A 21,378-nucleotide genomic window follows, 5' to 3' on the forward strand; every position below is an offset into this window, starting at 1 on the left:
TTCAATATTCAAATTTGACTAACAGACAGAAATTATTTCTCTGAGCAACCAATTTTATTAATCCAGATGGCATTTGGTGATAAGCATAAAGTACACAGCAAGCAACAAAAGTATCAGAGACAGTAGAATTCCAGTACACATACTGGCAGAGATTCAAGGCAAACACTTTTACAAAATTAAAACTAAACAGGTATCTATTATCAATGGGAAAATGTGCTTTCTGTTTTGCAAAAATTACAGGGCATGATTCAACCAGGTTTAATGCACTCCCACTAATTGTAATTTTTCCCATGGGGAGGTTACACTGCATGTCCCCTCCAATCCATTCCAACTTTCCGGTTCTATATTTGGTTTTGTCACATTGCAGATACTAAAAAAATGTGCAAACTAGCCCCTTCCTTCCATTAACCCAATGCATTAATTAGAAAAGCCCAGTACTAGGCCGTGCTAAATTAAAACATGTGTAATTTCCCCCCTTTGCTCCCAAAACCAGCACATACACTTTTGTGGCACCTTTTCAAACTCTCTTTTGGGCACACTCCACCTATCTGACAATGAGCTTGTACAATAATTAAATTTGGCGTAATTACTTTACAGAGTGATCAGTGACAGTCTATTGTTCAGGAAGAATTAATCCTCCGAGTCTTCCAACAGCATTTCAGTTCCTGGTTCTAAATGAGATTTTCAAAGAATGTAATTCATAATAACTAAAATCCCTAATGCACACTAATATAGACTTGCTTTGTAGCTCTCTGGTAAAATGCTTCTGAATTAGAATCCTTCTGGGGTAATGAGTTACCTATGCCACACTCGGCCACCTGAACTGAAGCAGGAATTTAATAAGCATCCTTAATGACTTTCATTTCTGATGCTGGGGGGAAATCTTTATTGATTTTTGGAGAGTCATGCAAAGCTGATTCTTTAACACCTGAATTCTCTGTCCCTCTTCAGTACAATGGCTTTGGGAACAGAAAAGTCTCCTATTTACTGCATAAAAGTAAAATACCAATATTTTTTGCATACATTTCCATTTAACCAGTTTAAAAAGGAGGGGGACCCCAAATTTAGCAGATAAGAAAGCATTGGTCAAGTATACTGCTTAATTCTTACAATTCCAATCTAGTCTTCCCTGAGGTGGTAAATCTGTGTCTCAATTCTATACCATCTGCAGGTACAGGCTTACATGATGGAATCCTCATTTGTGGAAAAACATCATTTAAAAAAGAAAAGCTTTTAGCTTGCTTGCACTCTTTGTCGAACAAGCTGGAAGATCTTCTTGAGCCACTCTTCTTGATCTCTGTTTTCAAGTGGATTATGACACCTATAGGAGTAGCCCGTCAGACAGAATCCTAAATTTGAAATGTTTTCCTTGACATACAGTTTTCTATGTGAAGAGATTTTGTTTTGGGGCTTGTTTCCTAAGATATTGGTTTAGCACATCAAGGAGACAAAGCCTCATTGCAAACTGGTTACAAAACTTGTAGCAGCACAGTAAGTGGCTTGTTTTTAAATGTATCATGTGTATGCAGAAAAGATTGTACCAGATCATTTCTGTTCCAAAATGTGCATTGAAAAACAGCAATTGAAATCCTTATTGACTGGCACCTCAATTGTATCATTCAGGTATATACCTCAGATGTATTTTGTATGTTCTTAAAATGTAAGAAACTGGGTTTTCAAAAACATGTATTATAAATGTATATGAGGACTGAGAAGGGAAGCTCAGTGGCATATAGGTCAAGAACTGCACCAGTTAAAACTTTAGCTGCTAAAGGAAGGGCTATGGTTGCCATTTCCTATTTTCAAAAGTCTGTCAGTGGAACAGTTGAAGCCTGTTACAGATTGGCAGAAAATCTGACTCTTTCTTTCTGACTGGAACCTGGCAAGGTCATGGCTGTGATCAGTAGCAACTACTACTTCATTAAAGTACAGGAGAAAGCTGTATTGAATTTTGCAACTTTCAAATTCCAAACATGAGGGGTGCTAAAAAGTTGTAACATTATATAGGAACTGAAAAAACTTTTTGGTTAAATTAATATAATTTATTATTGCTTCAGAAGTAAAATGTGTGTAAAATTGTATAGAAATAATTAAAATGATTGCCAAGTACTTGCTGCTCAGCTGCTGCAGTTGTTGTTGTTGATGTTGCTATTTAGCATTACCTGACATTTTCAGAAGGTAAAATTATAATTCTTTGGTTTTCCAAAATCAGTTTATGTTCTCCTTCATCAAACATAGACTTACCAAGCTAAATGTTGTCCAGTCACAAAAAATAATAGCAGATTTGTATTCCTCACATGGAAAATTGTATTTTAAAGACCCCTCACTGAAGAAATTTGCAGTGATTAAGTTTTCACACACCTCCCCCCTAAAATGGCATGCCCTCGTCCTTCTTTGCAACTTGTCTATGGCAGCTGTAGTTGAAGATACAGCTCTGTTGACCAAGCAACTTCAGAATGATGAATTTTCACATCAGGGCCATACCAAGCAGGGCCATATCAAAGGCCTTATATTGCCTGCCATTCATGAGAACTGTGATGTTACACATGCTTATTGCTTTCTGTGTCTAAATAGGGCTCCAAATCTGAGCATGCACAGCCCCAATTAACTCATAGGTTCCAGCCGTAGGTCAGAGGTTTCCCAGTTTAGTTTGTGACAGGATCCCAGTTTAGTTTGTGACTGTTTAGTTTGTGACAGGTGAAATTGAAGATTGACGATATCTCTGCAGATAATGCAGCACCTTGAGACTGATGTTACTTTCCCCCCCAACTGCCTTCTATGAAGTCACTTTTAAATTATCTGCACATGCACAAACTGATAAAGCCCTTTCTTCTTAGAACGGCACCCAGCGAAAGTCTTGTGACTGTTTTAATAGCATGCAGCCGATAAATTGGGTTTCTGTAAGTGAAACCTATAACAGCCAAGTTGTACTGTTTAGTAAAAACAAACAAACTCAGAAACCAACCGAGAGCTTTGCTGTGTATTAACATAAGAAACACAATAAACATGAAATAACCGAAAAATAAATAGGAGAAAAACTTGCCTGCAGAGAGAGAAACAATGGTTCTTATAAATAAGTTCTGATATGAAATATTTATTGGCTGTTTGCAATTCCGCAAACTGCTAAAAATGCCTCATGCTTGCAGGCAAATAAAAGGAAAAACAGGTTACTTGCTTCTCCCCCCTCCCTCCTCCTTTCTCTTTCAATTAATTAAAGTGTGTTGAATGTGGAAAGACTTCGAAAGCATTTGACAGTATAATCCACAATGCCAGCAGAAATATGACAAGGCTAATCATTTAGTTTAAAGGAGTATAAGTTTGCCTTCTAGGCATGAGCATCCTATCAGTTTTCTTGTGGATGGACAGTCAATAATGCTTTCCTAATCTCCTATAACCGGCAGAGGCCAAACATCTTATTACAAGCCACATTTTCTAAAAAAAAAACAAAACAGTGTGGGGAAACTCTAATATTAGACCTGTCAGCAAAGGAGGCATGGCAGTAATTATTATTATGGTAGCATTAGGGAAGGAGTAGGTGATGGGTTTGTTTTCTTTAATCAAAGCAATTATTACAATTGTAAGACTTTCAGAATTAAAAAGGCTCTGCTAATTTATTTGTCTTCCTTCTGCTCAGCCTGTCTTCACTGTGCTTTATAAATGACACTTCCTGCCCACTGTATGATCTCCCTGGTTGCTATTTAGGCCACGTGGGGACAGGAGATGCTACCCAGTCTCAATTGCCAAAAAGGCAACTACTTATATGCACAGTGCCTGAAAATGTATCATAACTTACATTTCTAACAACAAATATTTCATTACTACTTTGTTGTATTGTGAGTAGAGTGTAGCCTTTCCTCAAAATGCATTTCAGTGCTATTACATAAAATCTAAATCCTGCTGTTACTAGAAGTGGTAGTAAAAATTTTGTTGATATAACCTGGCAAATATAGGCTGTTACCTACTTGAGATTTCCCAGAGATTTCCCTTCATTGTGGGAAATGTGCCTAGTTCTAGGTAAACTGCCAGGGATTCTGAAAACTGTAGGTTGATGATAGAAATCAGAGCCAATAAATGGCTCATTCATTTCTGCACAAACACTTTAAAAACTGTTTGTACCCAGGTGCCTTTGCCTGCAAATTCCATCCATTTATGTAAAAAACAACAACACACTATGTTATAGCTATTTTCATTATAGTGAGTCGGGACAAGACAGAGTTTCGGAATTAACAGGTCAGATTTAAACCTCAATAACAAATCGAATCTGAATGACACAGAGTGCACCTGAAGCAGACTGGCAGGCTTCCAAACACTATGGACACAAAGAGAATCCTGCTGTCAGCACCATCCTATGCATGTCTATAGAAATTTAAGACATAATAATATTTACTGTGGTGAGTATTGCTTTTGAGCTCCTTTGACATCCTTGGGCAAGCAACTGCCTCAACCCCATATTTATCACATCAGAGTTAAAAATAAAAATCTTCACATTATAAACTAATTAATTTAAAATATAAAGTGCATAAAATAAACTAGAATATTCTACACTACTGTTGCAATTAGCTTAGTGTTTATAAAATCATGTCATGTCATGGAAGGCGGCATAGGAGAATATCCACATTTGCTGATTGTGTCATAATATGGATGCAAAGGGTGGTGTTTCTGTAATAATCATACTGTTGTTTCATGCACTATTTTGATTTGACACCGACTATTAATCTCCATGATACAGGATCTGAAAAGCCTTTTTTTCTCTTTGGTTACTGATTAGTAAGCCTGTTTATTAAAACTGTTTTAAGCCTCTCTAAAGCAATCAATCATTTGCTACAGCCAAGGTGCTACAGGGAATCAATAATGAACTACATTCCTGCTACATGCTAATTCAGAGTAGATTTTAGAGGGAAACTGTCTGGAAGCTTGTTATGCAATTTTATAGTTGTAGCAGGGGCTGCTTATTAATTACTACAGTAGTTTCGGGACCATTACATTTATTCCAGGCAAACAAAGAGGGTGAGAAAAACAGGGTGGTAGAGTCAGTAGGCTCTTAAATGGCAGAGCTAGACACAGACAGAAACCAATGTCAGATGCATCTATACAAAGAAGCTTTCAAATGTTTTGCTTCTGGATAGCAACTAGACCTCATTGCAAATGACCTCTCAACGTTACCTACTGTGTAAGTGGGCAGAGATATGAAGGAAACCATCACACCTAATTTCTTCATTGGGTAGAGAAATTCTCCAACAGATTCTCATGGAAGAGACTCACCATTAGCAATGATAGACAGTGTCTTCCTTTCTCCTTAAGGTGTTTTGGTTTCATTCTTTGCATTTGAGAACAGCAGCATTGGAATCCTGGCCAATATTTCTCATCCTCTGCTGTGCCCTGGACTTAGAATTGTTTGGGGACATGTGGAGGGGAAACAGCCGCCTCTACCACCAACACAAAAAGGTGGGTAGGAAATCTTCAGAGAATATTATGTGAAGTGCCCTTTTCTAGACGAAAACTCCCTTTTCTCAAAAAATTGCCCTTTGAGAAATTTCAGTTCAGCACTAATAGCAACATTGCAAGCGGACTAAAGGAGAATGTTGGGAGGTAACAGTGAGCAAGAAACATCTATTCCTTTCACAGACCTGATTATCAGTTCCCAAATTCTAGGATGCCTATAGGTTATTTCTTGCATGGAATCTAGCCATAACAAAGTCAATCTCCTTTGTTTTTTCAATGCTCTAGCTTTTGATCTATAATGTTCACTATTACTTGTTTATTATACTGTCAGGCTTTGGGGAATTGGCTTCCTCCCCTGTAAATGAGCAGATCAAACGATAGGAATTCTTACTAGTTAGTTTCTTTAATAAACACAGTGAAGGACAAAATAAAGTGTCAACCCAGAATGGCGGTGCTCCCAATTAAGGCTCACACCCCCTCCATCCCTATTAATCTACGTCACTCCTACGTCTTGTAATCTAAGCTTGTACCCTCTCCGCTTGCTGTTCTGAGACTTTCTGAGCTCTTCTCGACCTTTGGCTGGGTGGAGGGATGCTGTCCAGAGACTGTGAATCTGTTAACCCTCTCTCTTCCAGTGTTTCTTCTCCTAGCTGTTCCCCATCCAAAATTTCCCAGCTTCTGCCTTCTGAACTATGCCCCTCTGCAAGCCACTGTTCCAAATCTATACTGTCCTCCTGCTCCTGGGAAGATGCAGGAGCAGGGGAGGGGGAGGGGGTGGCTCCCACCATTCCTCCTCGGTGCAGCCCTCCTCAGCACAGTCCCTGACAGATACCCTTACAAAATTCTTTTGGACACTATCCATTATTATTTAGCACCAGTGGGAGTGTTGCCAAAATAGTGCCATAGGGCGAAGTAAAGCAGCACACAGGACATGAATGGGTAAGCATGGGTAGGGATGTTCTAAGACTAGAACCACCCAGAGGATATGGTGGTATAAAAGTGTCTGACTAATTAAAAAAAATGTGACATTCAGTCCAAAGAGAGGGAAAGAGACAACTGAACAGCTCACTAGTGTCTCAATACTGAAGTCAATCATAGAATTGTAGAGTTGGAAGGGACCCTGAGGATCAGCTAGTTCAACGCCTTGCAATGCAGGAATATGCAGCTGCCCCATACAGGGATCGAACCTGCAAACCTGGCATTATCAGCATCACACTCTAATCACAGGGAACCAGGCAGAGGGCCTTCTCGGTAGTGGCGCCCGCCCTGTGGAACGCCCTTCCAGCAGATGTCAAAGCGATAAACAACTACCTGACATTCAGAAGACATCTTAAGGCAGCCCTGTTCAGGGAAGTTTTTAACGTGTGATATTTTACTGTATTTTTGGTTTCTATGGAAGCCGCCCAGAGTGGCTGGGGAGGCCCAGCCAGATGGGCGGGGTATAAATAATAAATTTATTATTATTATTATTATTATTATTATTATTATTATTATTATTATCAACTGAAAAATTTGGGCTCTAGGCCCTTTCCAGTTTCATTAGCATACATTGAAATGCCTATACTAAGCTTTTCTTCACAGCCATGTTAAAGATGAATCTACTTTGAAATGAAATGTTTCAGAATTCTGATGGATACAATAGACATTGTGCTTAAAGCCACATGATGCTGATGCAATGAAATAGCACCTCTGATTGAACAGAACAAGAATCATGCAGAAGCATACAGATACTGACTGTCACAGCTCCTCTTCATTTCAGTTGGGTTCACATAAGAGACAATCTCTGGAAAGATCACATATTTTGCAAATTGCTTTAAAGTTCAAACAATCTGATAGGACAGCTACCCCAACCTGCAAGCGAGTCCCATCAAATTATCTTTTCGTCTTCATTTTTTCCTCTTCCCACCACCCACAAATATACACGTTATTGCTAATAGCTGTTGTTTTCCCCTTTCAGCGTTACTGAAAATGGATCTTTCATTTACCTGGCAAAGCACTTGAATGGACTTCCTTACTGAGAAAATGTATGTATGTGAACAGCGGGTACCTAGTTAGGAAATTTAACTGGGGAAACACATATATGGTGCAAGGCCCATTACTGCATCACTAAAGAGTTCAGCGTCTCTCCAGCTACTCTTCAAGTCTGTTAATATGTGTACACTTCATGGCAATGATGGTAGTTGACATTCTCAGGACAAAAGCAGGGGGGGGGGAAAGCATTTTTGCATGTTAAAATTGTTGAGTATTAAGAGCACATATGAATCGTCTGCATGAGAAGTACGATTTGTGAGTCAGAATCTGATCAAGCACTATGGCAAGAACTTACATTATTTTACATGTCAATATTTTCAAAACACAATTACATAAGCAACCTTATTAGAAAGCAGCATTGAAAATACCTACATTTATCAGAGAAGTACATTTGTGATAGCATACTATTAATTCCTGAACAACATTTTACACAACTCATACATGTGAGTTGAAATAAGAAAACATGTGGACAGTTGTACATGTGCTCAATCTGCAAACCAATTTACACATGTAACACTGTACTGCACAGAAACAAAAACAAAAACCGTAGCTTCACCTGTAGGCATGGGGAACAGCCATAATTAAGCCTCTAACAGATAGGAATATTCAGCAATAATCATACATTACAGATAGGCAGCCTATGTTTTCTGTCCTTACCAACTTATTTGGTAAACTTTCACAAGTTACTATGGTTATTATTAAAACCTTTACTCATTTTAATCAGTAGAAAAATCAATTAAGCTTTAGCTGTCTGGGGCTGAGATTGAATGGCACATTTGTTTAATTTGTTTAGGCTATTTTGAGATTGGTCTATACAAAATAGGAAGTATTAAAACTGTCTTTTCCTTCCAAACTGTTTAATAAACAGTTAATAAACAAAACTTGTTTATTAAATTTTGAGATATTGAAGAAAGTTCTTTTGTGATTGCTTGTATGTTTTAGTGACACACCCATTTATTTAACTGAGAGCAATTTTATATTAATTAATCATCAGATTATTGAATATTGTTTCTGACTGCATTTGACATTAAAGTATATCTTTTTATCTGAACTTTGCCTAGGATTATACAGATTCAATAAAAACAGTCTTCAAACATATTTATAGAAGGAAGATGATTAATTGGTTTATAGTTCTAACAATAATTCCAAGTGCTCCAAAACTGTAGCTGGTATTGTGCAAAATTGTGCATCTCTGTTTATACATATTTATAATTTTATTTTTCTGTTACATTTTTAAGACACATTATTAGCAGTAGCTCCTCTGTCTTTCTAGAAATATAGACCCAGATATATCAATCTGTCAAGAACTACATGCACATTGGCATCTTAATGTGTGTCATAAACTCCCTTTCCCCAAAGCAAAACACACCACCAAATTATACAGAAAGAAGATTAAACTAGGACAGGATATATCCCTCTAATGCACATAAAGTTCTCTGTAACATCAGCTTCAGGTTTCATTAGTTTTGATTCTAATAATTTAAAGTAACTGTCAGAAGGATGCATGTGAAAAGCACGCTGATCTTAAAAGAGTGATGAATCCTATAATCATGTGGCGTTTTGAGGTAAAATGCCATTAAGTACATCAGAAACCTGACTTGCTGTACTAAAAAAAGGGGGGAAATTCTGACTCACATTCCAACCTGTAGCAGAGCTGCTGAAATCAAAACATTTGCAAGAAAAAAAGTGTCAGCTCCCAAAGTCTGATACCAACAATTATAATAGCGAGTGTAATAATAATTATAAAAATAAATGAATGCATCAAGTGTCAGACTACAGATTACAAGAACTGGGGAGGGAAGGAGTTTGGTAACTCCTTAAAAGTGCATTGGGAACAGAACTCCACTGACAGCAGAACTTTACATAGAAACAGAAGATTTTTGAAGGTGTCTCTTCTGAGAAGTCAAATCAGTGCTCCACCAATACCGCAACACTGGGTCTTGATTCAGAAGTGCATATTATATGACTTATGATGAAGACAGACATAGCCTTTTAACTGCACTGGAGGGGATGTAGATTCACCTTCAACACCTTGAAAAGTAGGATTGAGCCAAAGCTCCACACCTTCCTTTGCAGCCTCATTTGTTAATACCTTAAAGGGGCTTTGAAGAAGGGCAGAGTCTACTCATTGAGCCAAAGAAAGAAAGTGCTTCTTTTTTAGCCTACGCTATGTTGCAACTCATAATACAGTACAAGTGGTACCTTGGGTGCGGACGCTTCAGGTTATAGACGCTTCAGGTTACAGACTCCACTAACCCAGAAATAATACTCCAGATTAAGAATTTTGCTTCAGGATGAGAACAGAAATCGCGCGGTGGCAGTGCAGCGGCAGCGGGAGGCCCCATTAGCTAAAGTGGTATCTCAGGTTAAGAACAGTTTCAGGTTAAGAACGGACCTCCAGAACAAATTAAGTTCTTAACCTGAGGTATCACTGTACTGGCTGGAAGTGAGTGAGAGAATCACATAGCATTGTGATGGCTGCAGGAGAGGGAAGTCACCCAATTTCCTAGGCAATCTGGAGATTCTCTTTCTGTCGATGCTCTGACTGACAGAATGGCCTGGTCTGGAAGAGATGTAGTTTTCTTAAGTGTGCTTTTCTGCAGGCTTCACAATATGCAGGTCAGATTTACATTATTTCAGTTTGAATCCTGGGTTGCTCAGCCTTGTTTCTATCTCTATGCTTCAGCCAGGAAGGAAGTCATTCTATTTTCTGAAGGGTAGATATATGAGAGCTATTTTTCTGGGCCTTCCACAACCAGCTTTTCTGTGCCTCCCACAACCAGCAAACTAGAAGGCCTGCTTGCTTTTGAACTTGTCCCTGAAGTGGAAAAGGCATGTACACACTGTGCTGAGGGTACTTCCAATCTGTTCTTCACTAATCTACACATTTTCCTCACTAATCTACACATTCCTCACTAATCTACACACATCTACACATTTTTTACCTGGTTGCACACATTGTGTGAGTGTGATTAACATGCACATTTTTTGTTATGTAAATAGCAGCCTGGGGAGCTTCACAATCATGGGATGTGAAGCTTAATTCTTCCCATCCCTGCCACAGGGTTGTCAGAAATTGCCTCTCTGAAAGTGCCTGGCAGATTTCTCATTCCCAATAACAACCTATAGGGTCCCTTCAGAGGCCCAGCATGGTTATTTACCCCTGGGTTCCGCCCAGTGAGTTCTCAACTCCCCAGGGAGGAAATGACTCTTCCCACCACAGGTTTCTTTTTGTAATATGCTGTCCTTGTAATTTTTCTTTGGTATCTCTGCCTCGCCATTGAGGCTGTAACCTCAACCCTCTCCCTCCCATCTATTTCTCTCCCTGTCTGGTCTCTATCACTGCCAACTTTCTCTCTCTGTCTCCCTTTTATTCCATTCTCATTAAGTACTCAGCTCCATTGGCTTTGTTGGTGGTAGACATTCTCCCTTCCTTGCTGTTCATCCCTGTTCCAAAGGCCCAGTATTTGTCACCAAACTTTTCCCACTTTTTGGTTCCTCCTCCTGCCTCACTCCCCGGCTCCCACCAGGCATCCTTTATGAGGCTGCTGTGAATGCGAGGGGGTGCTCTCTGCACCACCATGGCATGTTGCCTCCAGCTCTTCACATTGCAGTTTGTAAGAGAAGCTCTCACCAATGGCTATTAGTGTCACTTCTAGTTCAGTCCTAAATCAGTTACAAAATGCTTAAGCACGAACTGTTCAGGACACCCCAGTAAATATTATATCCCACTACAAAAATCATCACACAAATGCTGTGAAACTCCAGTTTGACATCAGTTCTCAAGCCCTTCACTCCTATGAAGCTTCCCCCCCCCCCCCATATAACTTTAACTGAGTTTCACCAAGAACCAAAAAAGGAAGCATTATGCAGTACATCCTTGAATAGCCTTTTCTACGGCTTATGTTTGGCCACTTAGCAGCTCTAGTGGGAGTTGAACAATGGGGAAATGGCACACTGGGACATAAACACCATCTCCAACTCCTTGAAAGATTCCATCAATGGTGTCTCCAAAAATTTTTACACATCACTTGGGAAGACAAGCAAACTAATACCAGTGTACTGGAAGAAACAAAGATAATCAGTGTCAAAGCAATGATTCTTCAACATCAACTTCGTTGGACTGGTCATGTTGTGTGGATGCCTGGTTATCGACTTCCAAGGCAGCTACTTTATTCCGAATTTAAAATGGAAAGCGTAATGCTGGTGGTCAACAGAAGAGGTTTAAAGATTCTCTCAAGGCAAATCTAAAAAAAATGTAGTATAAACACAAACAACTGGGAAACACTGGCTTGCGAGCACTCCAGTTGGAGAACAGCCTTTTCCAAAGGTGTCATGGTGTTTGAAAATGCTCAAACTCAGGGAGAAACAAGCTAAGAGGAAGGCACATTTGGCAAACCCTCACTGTGATCAACTCCTGCCCGGAAACCTATGTCCCCACTGTGGAAGGACATGTGGATCCAGAATTGGCCTCCACAGTCACTTACGGACTCTGTTAAAACTGTGTTTATTAAAGACAATCTTAAGATATTGCTCCCACTCCCTTTTCCTGAAACTAAATAGCTCTATGAGCTGCCAGTTACATTCCCACACCCGACCCCACCCGCTTCCTAAGCTAATATTAGCTTTGGAAGAGGATTGCAGATTTGGGAAAGGACACAGGAGGAAAGGATTAAACACCTTAGTGCTTCTTTCCCAGCTGGGCTTCTAATTAGTTAAACGAAACCCATGGGAAATTCTAATACAAGATCCCCTGTGTAGCATCTTGAAAAATGTAACCCTAGGATTACACACCTTGCTTTGAGGCCTGCAACTGATTTTTATACTGAAAATGAAGGCTTGCCCATAACCGTTCACCACTTTATTATTGCAGAACTTTTACGAGCATTTTCTAAAAAATTGTGGAGTTTATTTTGCAATCACATAGTCAAATTGGGAAACACTTTCTGTTATAAGTTTCCCCCCATTTCATACCACCATCCCCCTTCTGGTATATCATGATTTTCATTTACGATCTCAGTAGATTTTCAACTATCTAGGGAGTGACACAGTTCACACAGCAGTAAAAGGAAGCACTTAATTATTGAAATAAGCTAATCTTGTTAGCGTTGCCTTGGGAGGATCATATCTCCAAAGAATTCAATAACAAAAGAGATCTGCTAGTATGTACAAAGACTAGGTGGTGATAACTAGACCTCAGCATCAAATCTAACACTTTGAACAGTATCAGTGTCTCCCTCAGCTGGCAGGCACAAGGTATGCTTGGAAGAAGTGGTGATTGTGTAATGGGACTCCCTGGCAACACTTTGGGAAGATGGTTGGAAGTTTAACCCCTTGTGTCTCAATCATCTCCAGAAAATGGCCCTCGCATAATAACTCCCTTCTTAAACTGACTCATAGCTGAGCATGGAATGTGGTACACCTTTTGGAACCTCACACCACGTGGTCATGATTAATATAATTTGGGTACCAACAGAAATACAGATGCAAATCAGAACCAAAATACCTAACATGAACTGTCATCACTAAAGCATGCACACACACAGAGAGAGAAAGAGAGAGAGAGAGAGAGGGAGGGAGGGAGGGGGAGAGAGACTGCTATATCATCACCTTGTCTTGAACCACAAGCTCCAAATTAAACACAACTGAAAAATGCAGAGGGATATTGAAGCCACTGGACCCATAGGTCAGTGACACAGCACATGCTTGATATGCAGAAAATGTCCCAGATTCAATCCCCGTCAGCACCAGTAAAAAGGGCTTCAAGTAGCAAATATCAGATAACAAGGCCTCAATCATACCAGCTTCAACACACTTAAAATGAATGTTCATACCCGGCAATCAAACTAGTATGATAGAGCTAGCATTGCTCAGAAGTACAAAAATACAAAACGTTATTCGGGGGGGGGGGGATGCAGACTGAAACATGGTCAACCTTTAAAATTAGTTGCTTTCTAAATTTTTCAGCGCAGCTCTCCAGTACAACAATGGAAATGCTATGTAGTAATGTGTGCGTTGAGGGTGTATACATGAGTGAAAATAACATGCAGAAATGCATTAGATATGGGGAGATTGCTTTGTAGAAATGTGTGTATTAGGCAAAATTGTATACAAAAATGTATATGCTAGAGGAAATGCTGGCGAATTGCACAAACTCTTCTGGAAATTTGGAGAACTGAATTTAGGATGGAGGGGGGAAGAGAAACTGAAATTGGCAGATTCATGCATTTCTTTCTGAGTAAGTAGGAACTTGATGTTTTTAAAGCACTATATAACCTATTTGATCAGAGGTCACAGTAGGCCTTAAGAAAAATATCCAGGCAAATAGAGTGATAATAATGGCTCTACAGTGGTACCTCGGGTTAAGTACTTAATTCGTTCCAGAGGGCCGTTCTTAACCTGAAACTATTCTTAACCTGAAGCACCACTTTAGCTAATGGGACCTCCTGCTGCTGCCGCGCTGCCGGAGCACGATTTCTGTTCTCATCCTGAAGCAAAGTTCTTAACCCGAGGTAATATTTCTGGGTTAGCGGAGTCTGTAACCTGAAGCGTATGTAACCTGAAGCATATGTAACCCGAGGTACCACTGTATTGTATTATCTTCAAGTTTCTGAAAAGAATTATATCCAGTTTTACATGGCATATGGCCCAAACATTATGTCTTGTTTTTAAAACCAGCTGCTTTAACCAATGGCAAGATTTTGTTTAAAATAGTAACAGGAATGAAAAGCATCAAAAAGCAAGACTTCAACCACAACCAAGTGAAATCACAAACACTACCAGAAGTGATTTCTGCAGTCTGCTTGGGAAAGTGCTAAGGGAAACAGTAAGGCTGATTCTAAGAAACAGATGATATTTAAAGAAAATGAAGCTTTTTTTAAAAAAAAAAAAGTGTTTGAAATGACACAAATGAAGAACACAAATGATAAATGTTATCACTGGAAACAGAATGTTTCTTGTAAAATACGGCATGTGTGTGAGATGGCAGTTTTACCTCCGTTCTGAATACCTTGAGAAACAACTGATAAGGCTTGCTTTCAAAATGAAAAGAAAGCACAATGTTGTGAAACGAAACTAGCAGAAATGTGTACAATGGAGCTGCATCATACAGACATTTAATTTATGTAAATTCAACTATACGCATTTAGCTGCAGCTCCCACAAAAGTGTCAAGGAACCCTTTCGCTTCCCTTGTTCCTACTTCCCTCTTATAGGATCCCATTGGGGTGGACTTTGGTCTTTCAGATTTCAATGGTACCCTGTGTGAGACCAAAATTTGGTGCCCCCCCCCCCACCTCTTGCCTTCCATTCTGCTGAATTCACTACATCATAGTTGTGACATCCTGCAGTGCCCCCTAGGCCTGGCACTCAGGGCGGTGGAACCAGTTGCCCTGCCCTCTGATCTCATTTGCCAGTAGAAGGATCCATTCCAGCCTTTTCATTCTGCCTCAACGGGACCTGCTTGATGTTGTCTCCATCTGCCTACCTTCTTCCTCCTACTTTTTTTTTTTAATCCTTTCCTGGATTCTTCCCCCTTTTGGAAGGTCCTTTCTGCTGGTCACTTGCCTGTGGAGAGGCAGCAAAGAGATGGAGAAGGAGAATCCAAGGTTCTTGAAATATACTCAGAGTCGAGAGTGGATTTGATGCTCTTTATTCAGCTCATAGTGGTGAGAAGGAATGGAAGTTCCCCCAGAATGTCTGCTTTATATACATTATTTATACAATGGGCCCCACGTAATTGGCTAATTCCGGAATCTCTGTAGGCCAATCAGGTTGCGGATTCCCTTCCACCTGGAGCTGGATTGGGTGGCTCCTATGGACCAATCAGACTGCTGCATTCTGAATACTATTATTCTAGGACCAATCAGATTGCTGCATTTTGGATCCTATTCAACTCAGTACATAACAGTTCTCCTTGCCCCGTGACACCTACCTAGTAGCCAACATGTACCAGAGCTCCACCAGCCAGAGGAGAAGGCAGGGGAGCCCTTCTCTCCCTTCATCGATCCATGCAGCTCCTGCTCACTGGCCCCAAGAAGGTACAGGGACTGAGGGGGGCACTGTCGGCATGTAGCAGTGCCCCCAGCCAGATGAGGAAGAGTGAATGAGCTGGAAGACTTCCCTGAGCCCAAAGTTCAAGAGTGCACTTTGGGGGCAATTGAAGATAATTTTGACTATACATGATTTTCAGCTTACCTGCTGACTTTAGAACCTAACCAAGACGTATTATAAAGCATTGGTCTCAGGTGGTTGGTTGGAACCTACAAGTGGATTGTGTCCAGCCTAATTTGAGTCGCACCTTAATAGTAATAGTAATTTATTATTTGTACCCCGCCCATCTGGCTGGGTTTCCCCAGCCACTCTGGGTAGCTTCCAACAAATATTAAAAATACATTAAAATGTCTCACATTAAAAACTTCCCTGAACAGGGCTGCCTTCAGATGTCTTCTAAAAGTCTGGTAGTTGTTTATCTCTTTGACATCTGATGGGAGGGTGTTCCACAGAGTGGGCGCCACTACTGAGAAGGCCCTCTGCCTGGTTCCCTGTAGCTTAGCTTCTCTCAGTGAGGGAACCGCCAGAAGGCCCTCAGCACTGGACCTCAGTGTCCGGTCAGAATGATGGGGTTGGAGACACTCCTTCAGGTATACTGGGCCAAGGCCATTTAGGGCTTTAAAGGTCAACACCAACACAGCACATAGCCATTTTATTTTCCTTTACTGGGGGTGGGTGGAAGAGCAGATGGAGATACAGGCACTTTGGAGAATAAAGGGGTGGGAACAACAATCGCAGTGAAAATAAAGATAACCATGGAAATTTTCAGTGAAAAAAAAGGCAATTGGCTTTGCCTCAATTCACCCTTAACCTTTACTTGAATTCAGGACCTTAATTTATCTTCCTCTCCTCCCCTTCCATCAGTCTCCCAACTCCTCCTTCTCACAATGTCCTCATTCAAAAACCCATCAGCACAAGTTCAATTAACTGCTGAGTCTTTTGTTTTCTGGCACGGCCTTCCTTGAGATATACTTTCGTTACACGACAACTAAACCACAGACTCCATCCTCTCACACCTTTCCCACTAATTATTGATTAATTCATTTTGCTTTCACGCAGCAGGTTTTCATTTCAGTAGCTTCAGATCCCAGAAGGCACCGATTTCCCCCCAACAGCAGGAGCCTAATTCTGTATGGATTTCTCAAAACCAAAATGCAACAAGGCAGACAGCTACATACACAATGAAAAAGTTACACTCAGGTTCCAAGCAGACTGACAAATCATTCTATTGCTTGAATCTCTATCAGGCTTCACCTACTTATGCATTTCCTTCTAAGACCCCAACCTACATGTTACACTGTGGATATATGCAATGATAGATGGTTGCGTCTCTGTTGCAGAGGACCCTTGGGAACAGACAGTTTTACAGGGTAGGAGAGAGGTCTAGAGAGTGTGAAATCCTTTGCCTACTCGTGATTTCTCCCTGAAACATCCCAAATTGCTTTGTTTCAAAGAAATTTTTGCCCTGGTCAAGGTGGTTCTTATTTAAAAAGGCAACGGACACAGGCTAATGTTAAACAGCTGAAATGCAAGAGCCCCACTCTAATTGTATTTGATTTTTAAGAAAATGTAAGCTGCCTTGGGGAACAGAAATAAAATAAATTTATTTCCTCTTCTACATAGTCATATATTTCTTTCAGTATAACACTCTGTCTCTGCGCTGAAAGATTTTACAGTGACTAGAAATAAAATATCACATTTTGTTTCCCAAGTAGGACAGGTCTTAGTTATACCAATTATACTATAATTCACCTGGAAATACCTACAAGTAGAGCTTAACATTTTCACAATTATGCTCACTGTCTCAGTGTTGGAATATTTTAAGGAATATAGCACATTTGAGAACAATTTTCTGGACTCCATCCTGACAGCCTGAAATTGTTATCATCCAAGGCTTAGGTGTGTGAGAAATTAGAAAATATTATTTCCACAGCTAACGACTTTAGTGCTGTGAGCAAGATCAGTTCCACCAGTTGTTCTAAAATGGTAGCATTATCCCTAGGGAATTAGAATGTAACTCTCCTTCAGTGTGAACAGAAAAGCAGAAAAAAGAGAAAACATTGTTACCCTCCGCACATCTTTCCCGAATGTTTCACTGTAGCTGGTTCCAAGGATTTCAAACTGGACGTAGGGGTTGGCACCATCTTCTCTGAACTCCATAACACCTGTGAGACCAGTGATGTGACCCTAAGGAAAGAAGGTCATCAGTTTTAGGACATTTATTATATAGATCACAAAAGTAGTATAATGAAACTGAAAGTAGCATCATGTATCATAAGCACCACAAATGCCCACAATAGTCTACAAACACAAGAACCCATTTTCTAAAAATAGAACCCATTTTCTAAAATACAATCCATTTTCTAAAATAAATAGATTTTTATGTAAATTGTACATTGTATGATCTTAATCTACATCAATGAAAAATAATAATCCTTTTTTTAAAGGAACCCATTCTGTAAGGAAACTAGAGAATGTTGGCAAAAACCATTTAATACTCATAAGCACCTGTGGGAGATTTAACACACACTAGAACTGCCAATGGACGTGGGTGGCGCTGTGGGTTAAACCACAGAGCCTAGGACTTGCCGATCAGAAGGTCAGCAGTTTGAATCCCCGCGACGGGGTGAGCTCCCGTTGCTCGGTCCCTGCTCCTGCCAACCTAGCAGTTCGAACGCACGTCAAAGTGCAAGTAGATAAATAGGTACCACTGTGGCGGGAAGGTAAACGGCGTTTCCGTGCGCTGCTCTGGTTCACCAGAAGGGGCTTAGTCATGCTGGCCACATGACCCAGAAGCTGTACGCCGGCTCCCTCGGCCAATAAAGCGAGATGAGCGCCACAACCCCAGAGTTGGTCACGACTGGACCTAATGGTCAGGGGTCCCTTTACCTTTACCTTAGAACTGCCAAAAGAGCAGAAAATATTTTATTTGGATTTAAAACAGAATTCTGCTGGGGCCTTGTGCAGATATAAGCCATACTTGGCATGTCTGGATAATGTTGGGGACTGACCACAACCTAGAACACAAAACCACCATTCTCATTCTTCATGCCTAGAGTTGCAAGTAAGAATGGCATGACTATTCAAAGCTAGGATGCTAAATTCAAGCAGGGCACAGCGGGCTGCCTCCAACTGGGGTTTTTACCTTACGCTTGTCCTCCCAGTTTCCCCTTCTCCAAAGAAAAATAACTTACCTCAGCTAAGCAGAAGGGGGTAGAGGGCTCCAATCGTGAAAAGAGACACCTGGCTGCTAAATCCCATTATCCCCGACAGCAAATGACACTCCAAGGTCATTTGCAATCAATGAGGAGGCTTATGGCAGCAGCCAACGCTACACAATGTGACATTTTCTGCCAGGCATCATGGGGCACAGGTCCTTCTCATGCCACATAAGGGCCTTCACCACTTGTTATTTCCTCCTCCTTCCACAAGGCTTTTGTTTTGTTGTTTCATTTTATATTGGGAAAGAAGGGGACTGGTGGGTGGGGCAGGTCAGTGGTGATACAAAGCCCAGGTAGGTCTATGTCGGCATTCACAAAACCTCGTGCAAATTCTTCCCTTCATCTGCCTTGACCGTTGCCTCAGAAGAGCGAGGAAAATTCTCAGGGATGACTCACACCCTGGCCAGCACCTTTTAAATCTCCTGCTCTTGTGCAGGAGATACAGAAGCATGATAAGCTGCACCAACAAGTTAAAGAACAGTTTCTACCCGTGGGCCGTGAGGCTGCTGAATGGAAGACAGAAACATTGCAGCTAGTGACTGGGAGTGGCCGCCGGGACCACATAACACCGGTCCTGAGAGATCTGCATTGGCTCCCAGTACGTTTCCGAGCACAATTCAAAGTGTTGGTGCTGACCTTTAAAGCCCTAAACGGCCTCGGTCCTGTATACCTGAAGGAGCGGCTCCACCCCCATCGTTCAGCCCGGACACTGAGATCCAGTGCCGAGGGCCTTCTGGCAGTTCCCTCATTGCGAGAAGTGAGGTTACAGGGAACCAGACAGAGGGCCTTCTCGGTAGTGGCACCCGCCCTGTGGAACGCCCTCCCTTCAGATGTGAAGGAAATAAGCAGCTATTTTCTTTTTAAAAGACATCTGAAGGCAGCCCTGTTTAGGGAAGTTTTTAATATTTAACGCTGTATTGTTTTTAACACTTGATTGGAAGCCGCCCAGAGTGGCTGGGGAAACTCAGCCAGATGGGCAGGGTATAAATAATAAATTATTATTATTATTATTATAGCTGATGTTCAGGGCTGGTGGTCGTACGACAGCACACAGAGTGTAACAAGGACTGAGAGATTGTGGGGGGGAGGGGGGCTCGTTTAATCTCACTGTAAACAAGTGGTACAGTGACAATAAAGTATTTCTCTTCTATTCTCCCTGAATCCTGGCCAATGTGTTCCCCAGCTCACCCTCCGTTTTCCTCCTGATCCTGCTATGCCAAAGCAACGTGAATTCCTTGGTAAGGAAGCTTGCCTGCTCAGTCTGCCCGCTGGGTTTCCATTTTCCTATTCTTACCTTCTTAATCGTTTCCAGCATGGAGCGGCCTCCGTTCCAAGGCTTGGTTGATTTCCTCATGCAGTTCAGGCTTGCCATGCTGTGCCACTTCCTGTCCTCCAGCTTTCTGTGGAAGGCGTTGGCCAACATAAGCACACTGTCATAGAGATAGAGGTTGGAGACCTGAAAACAGGGACAAAATGTAATATAGATATGATGAAATCGTCAAAGAATCCCCAGTATGTTTAAGGGTATAGTGGGGTAGGCAAAACCAAGCATGGAACTGATTCATGTTTAAAGCAATGGCAAGTCCATCATGTAAATAATTGTTGATTACCTATTTTGCTATGGTTTCCACAAACAACAGCAAGATACAGAAGGAATCAGCACTCTGGTAGAGCACATGCATTATATGTAGAAATTCTGGGTTTTACTAGAATAAACCCATTGAAATTAATGGACCTAACTTAGTCATGTTCTTTACTTTCAATGGGTTGACTCTGAGTAAGACTCTGGAGTAAGTCAACTGAGATTACCATCCTCTGAGTTCAATATCTGGGATCTCTCCGTAGCCAGAATCCCATATCTCTGTATTTTCTTCCCCAGATGAATTCAATGCAAAATGTTCATTCTTGACCAGGTTAGGCTGCTGACACAGAGCCCACATAAATCTACAAAACGGATCCTCCTTTTCAAGTGTCTGCGTTGTGCGTGTGCCAGGGCACCCCCCCCTACACACACCCAGGGGAAGGGGAGACGGATGATCCCGAGCCTGCAGTGGCCCCACGATTGCGCCAATGGCCGCTGAACACCCGCCCACCCACCCTAGTTTTAAGTGTCCACTTTGGCCTTGCTCTGGACACCGGTTGGCCGCCTGTTTTGGAACAGGGGCCGGGTAGGATTTTTTTCCATTTGGCAGATTGGCACTGGCCATTTGGTTTTTGCCTACCTCTTAGCAATCATCACAACTTTGTAAGGTTAGGCGGTTAGGCATTGGCTTATTGTGATGTGGGGGAGGGGAGGTGTGGCCATCACCTGCCCCTCCAGGTACAAAGATATTCCATTAGAGGAATCTGTGGGTCTGGATCTCATCCAAAGTCTGCTTGAGGGGCTAGGGCCATGCCAGGACCCAACGGGAACCCCGGGGTGAGCTTCATCGACGGAGCTCCCTCTGTTGGTGGTTTACCCTTTCAGACTTCCTGCAAGGCGGGCAGGAGTCAGTTATAGTTATTGCCAATGCCTAAGCCAATACCACTCACATTTCTGTAATCAATAAAGTCATAGCCTAAATTTTGCCCATTAACCTTTAAACTAAAATTCTGTGTCAATGTGTTTTTATTATTCCTGGGGGTATGCACCT

The 21,378-nt window shown here is 41.3% G+C and overlaps 1 protein-coding gene across 6 annotated transcripts in view; it reads right to left on the bottom strand.

Moving 5' to 3' along the window:
* Window positions 1-21,378, bottom strand: part of GRID1 (glutamate ionotropic receptor delta type subunit 1) — a 702,351-nt gene that overhangs the window by 101,384 nt on the left and 579,589 nt on the right. For 5 of the 6 annotated variants that reach the window (XM_083614625.1, XM_083614628.1, XM_083614627.1 and 2 more), the window contains exons 7-8: window positions 20,040-20,201; window positions 17,592-17,711 (exon numbers count right to left, since the gene is read on the bottom strand). In XM_083614625.1, the coding sequence (XP_083470751.1) occupies window positions 17,592-17,711; window positions 20,040-20,201 (282 nt within the window). The remainder of the gene's footprint in view (window positions 1-17,591; window positions 17,712-20,039; window positions 20,202-21,378) is intronic. The other variant, XM_083614626.1, reaches the window with a different exon arrangement.

This window comes from Podarcis filfolensis (assembly GCF_964270895.1).
Source record: "Podarcis filfolensis genome assembly, chromosome: 5".
NCBI lineage: Eukaryota > Metazoa > Chordata > Lepidosauria > Squamata > Lacertidae > Podarcis > Podarcis filfolensis.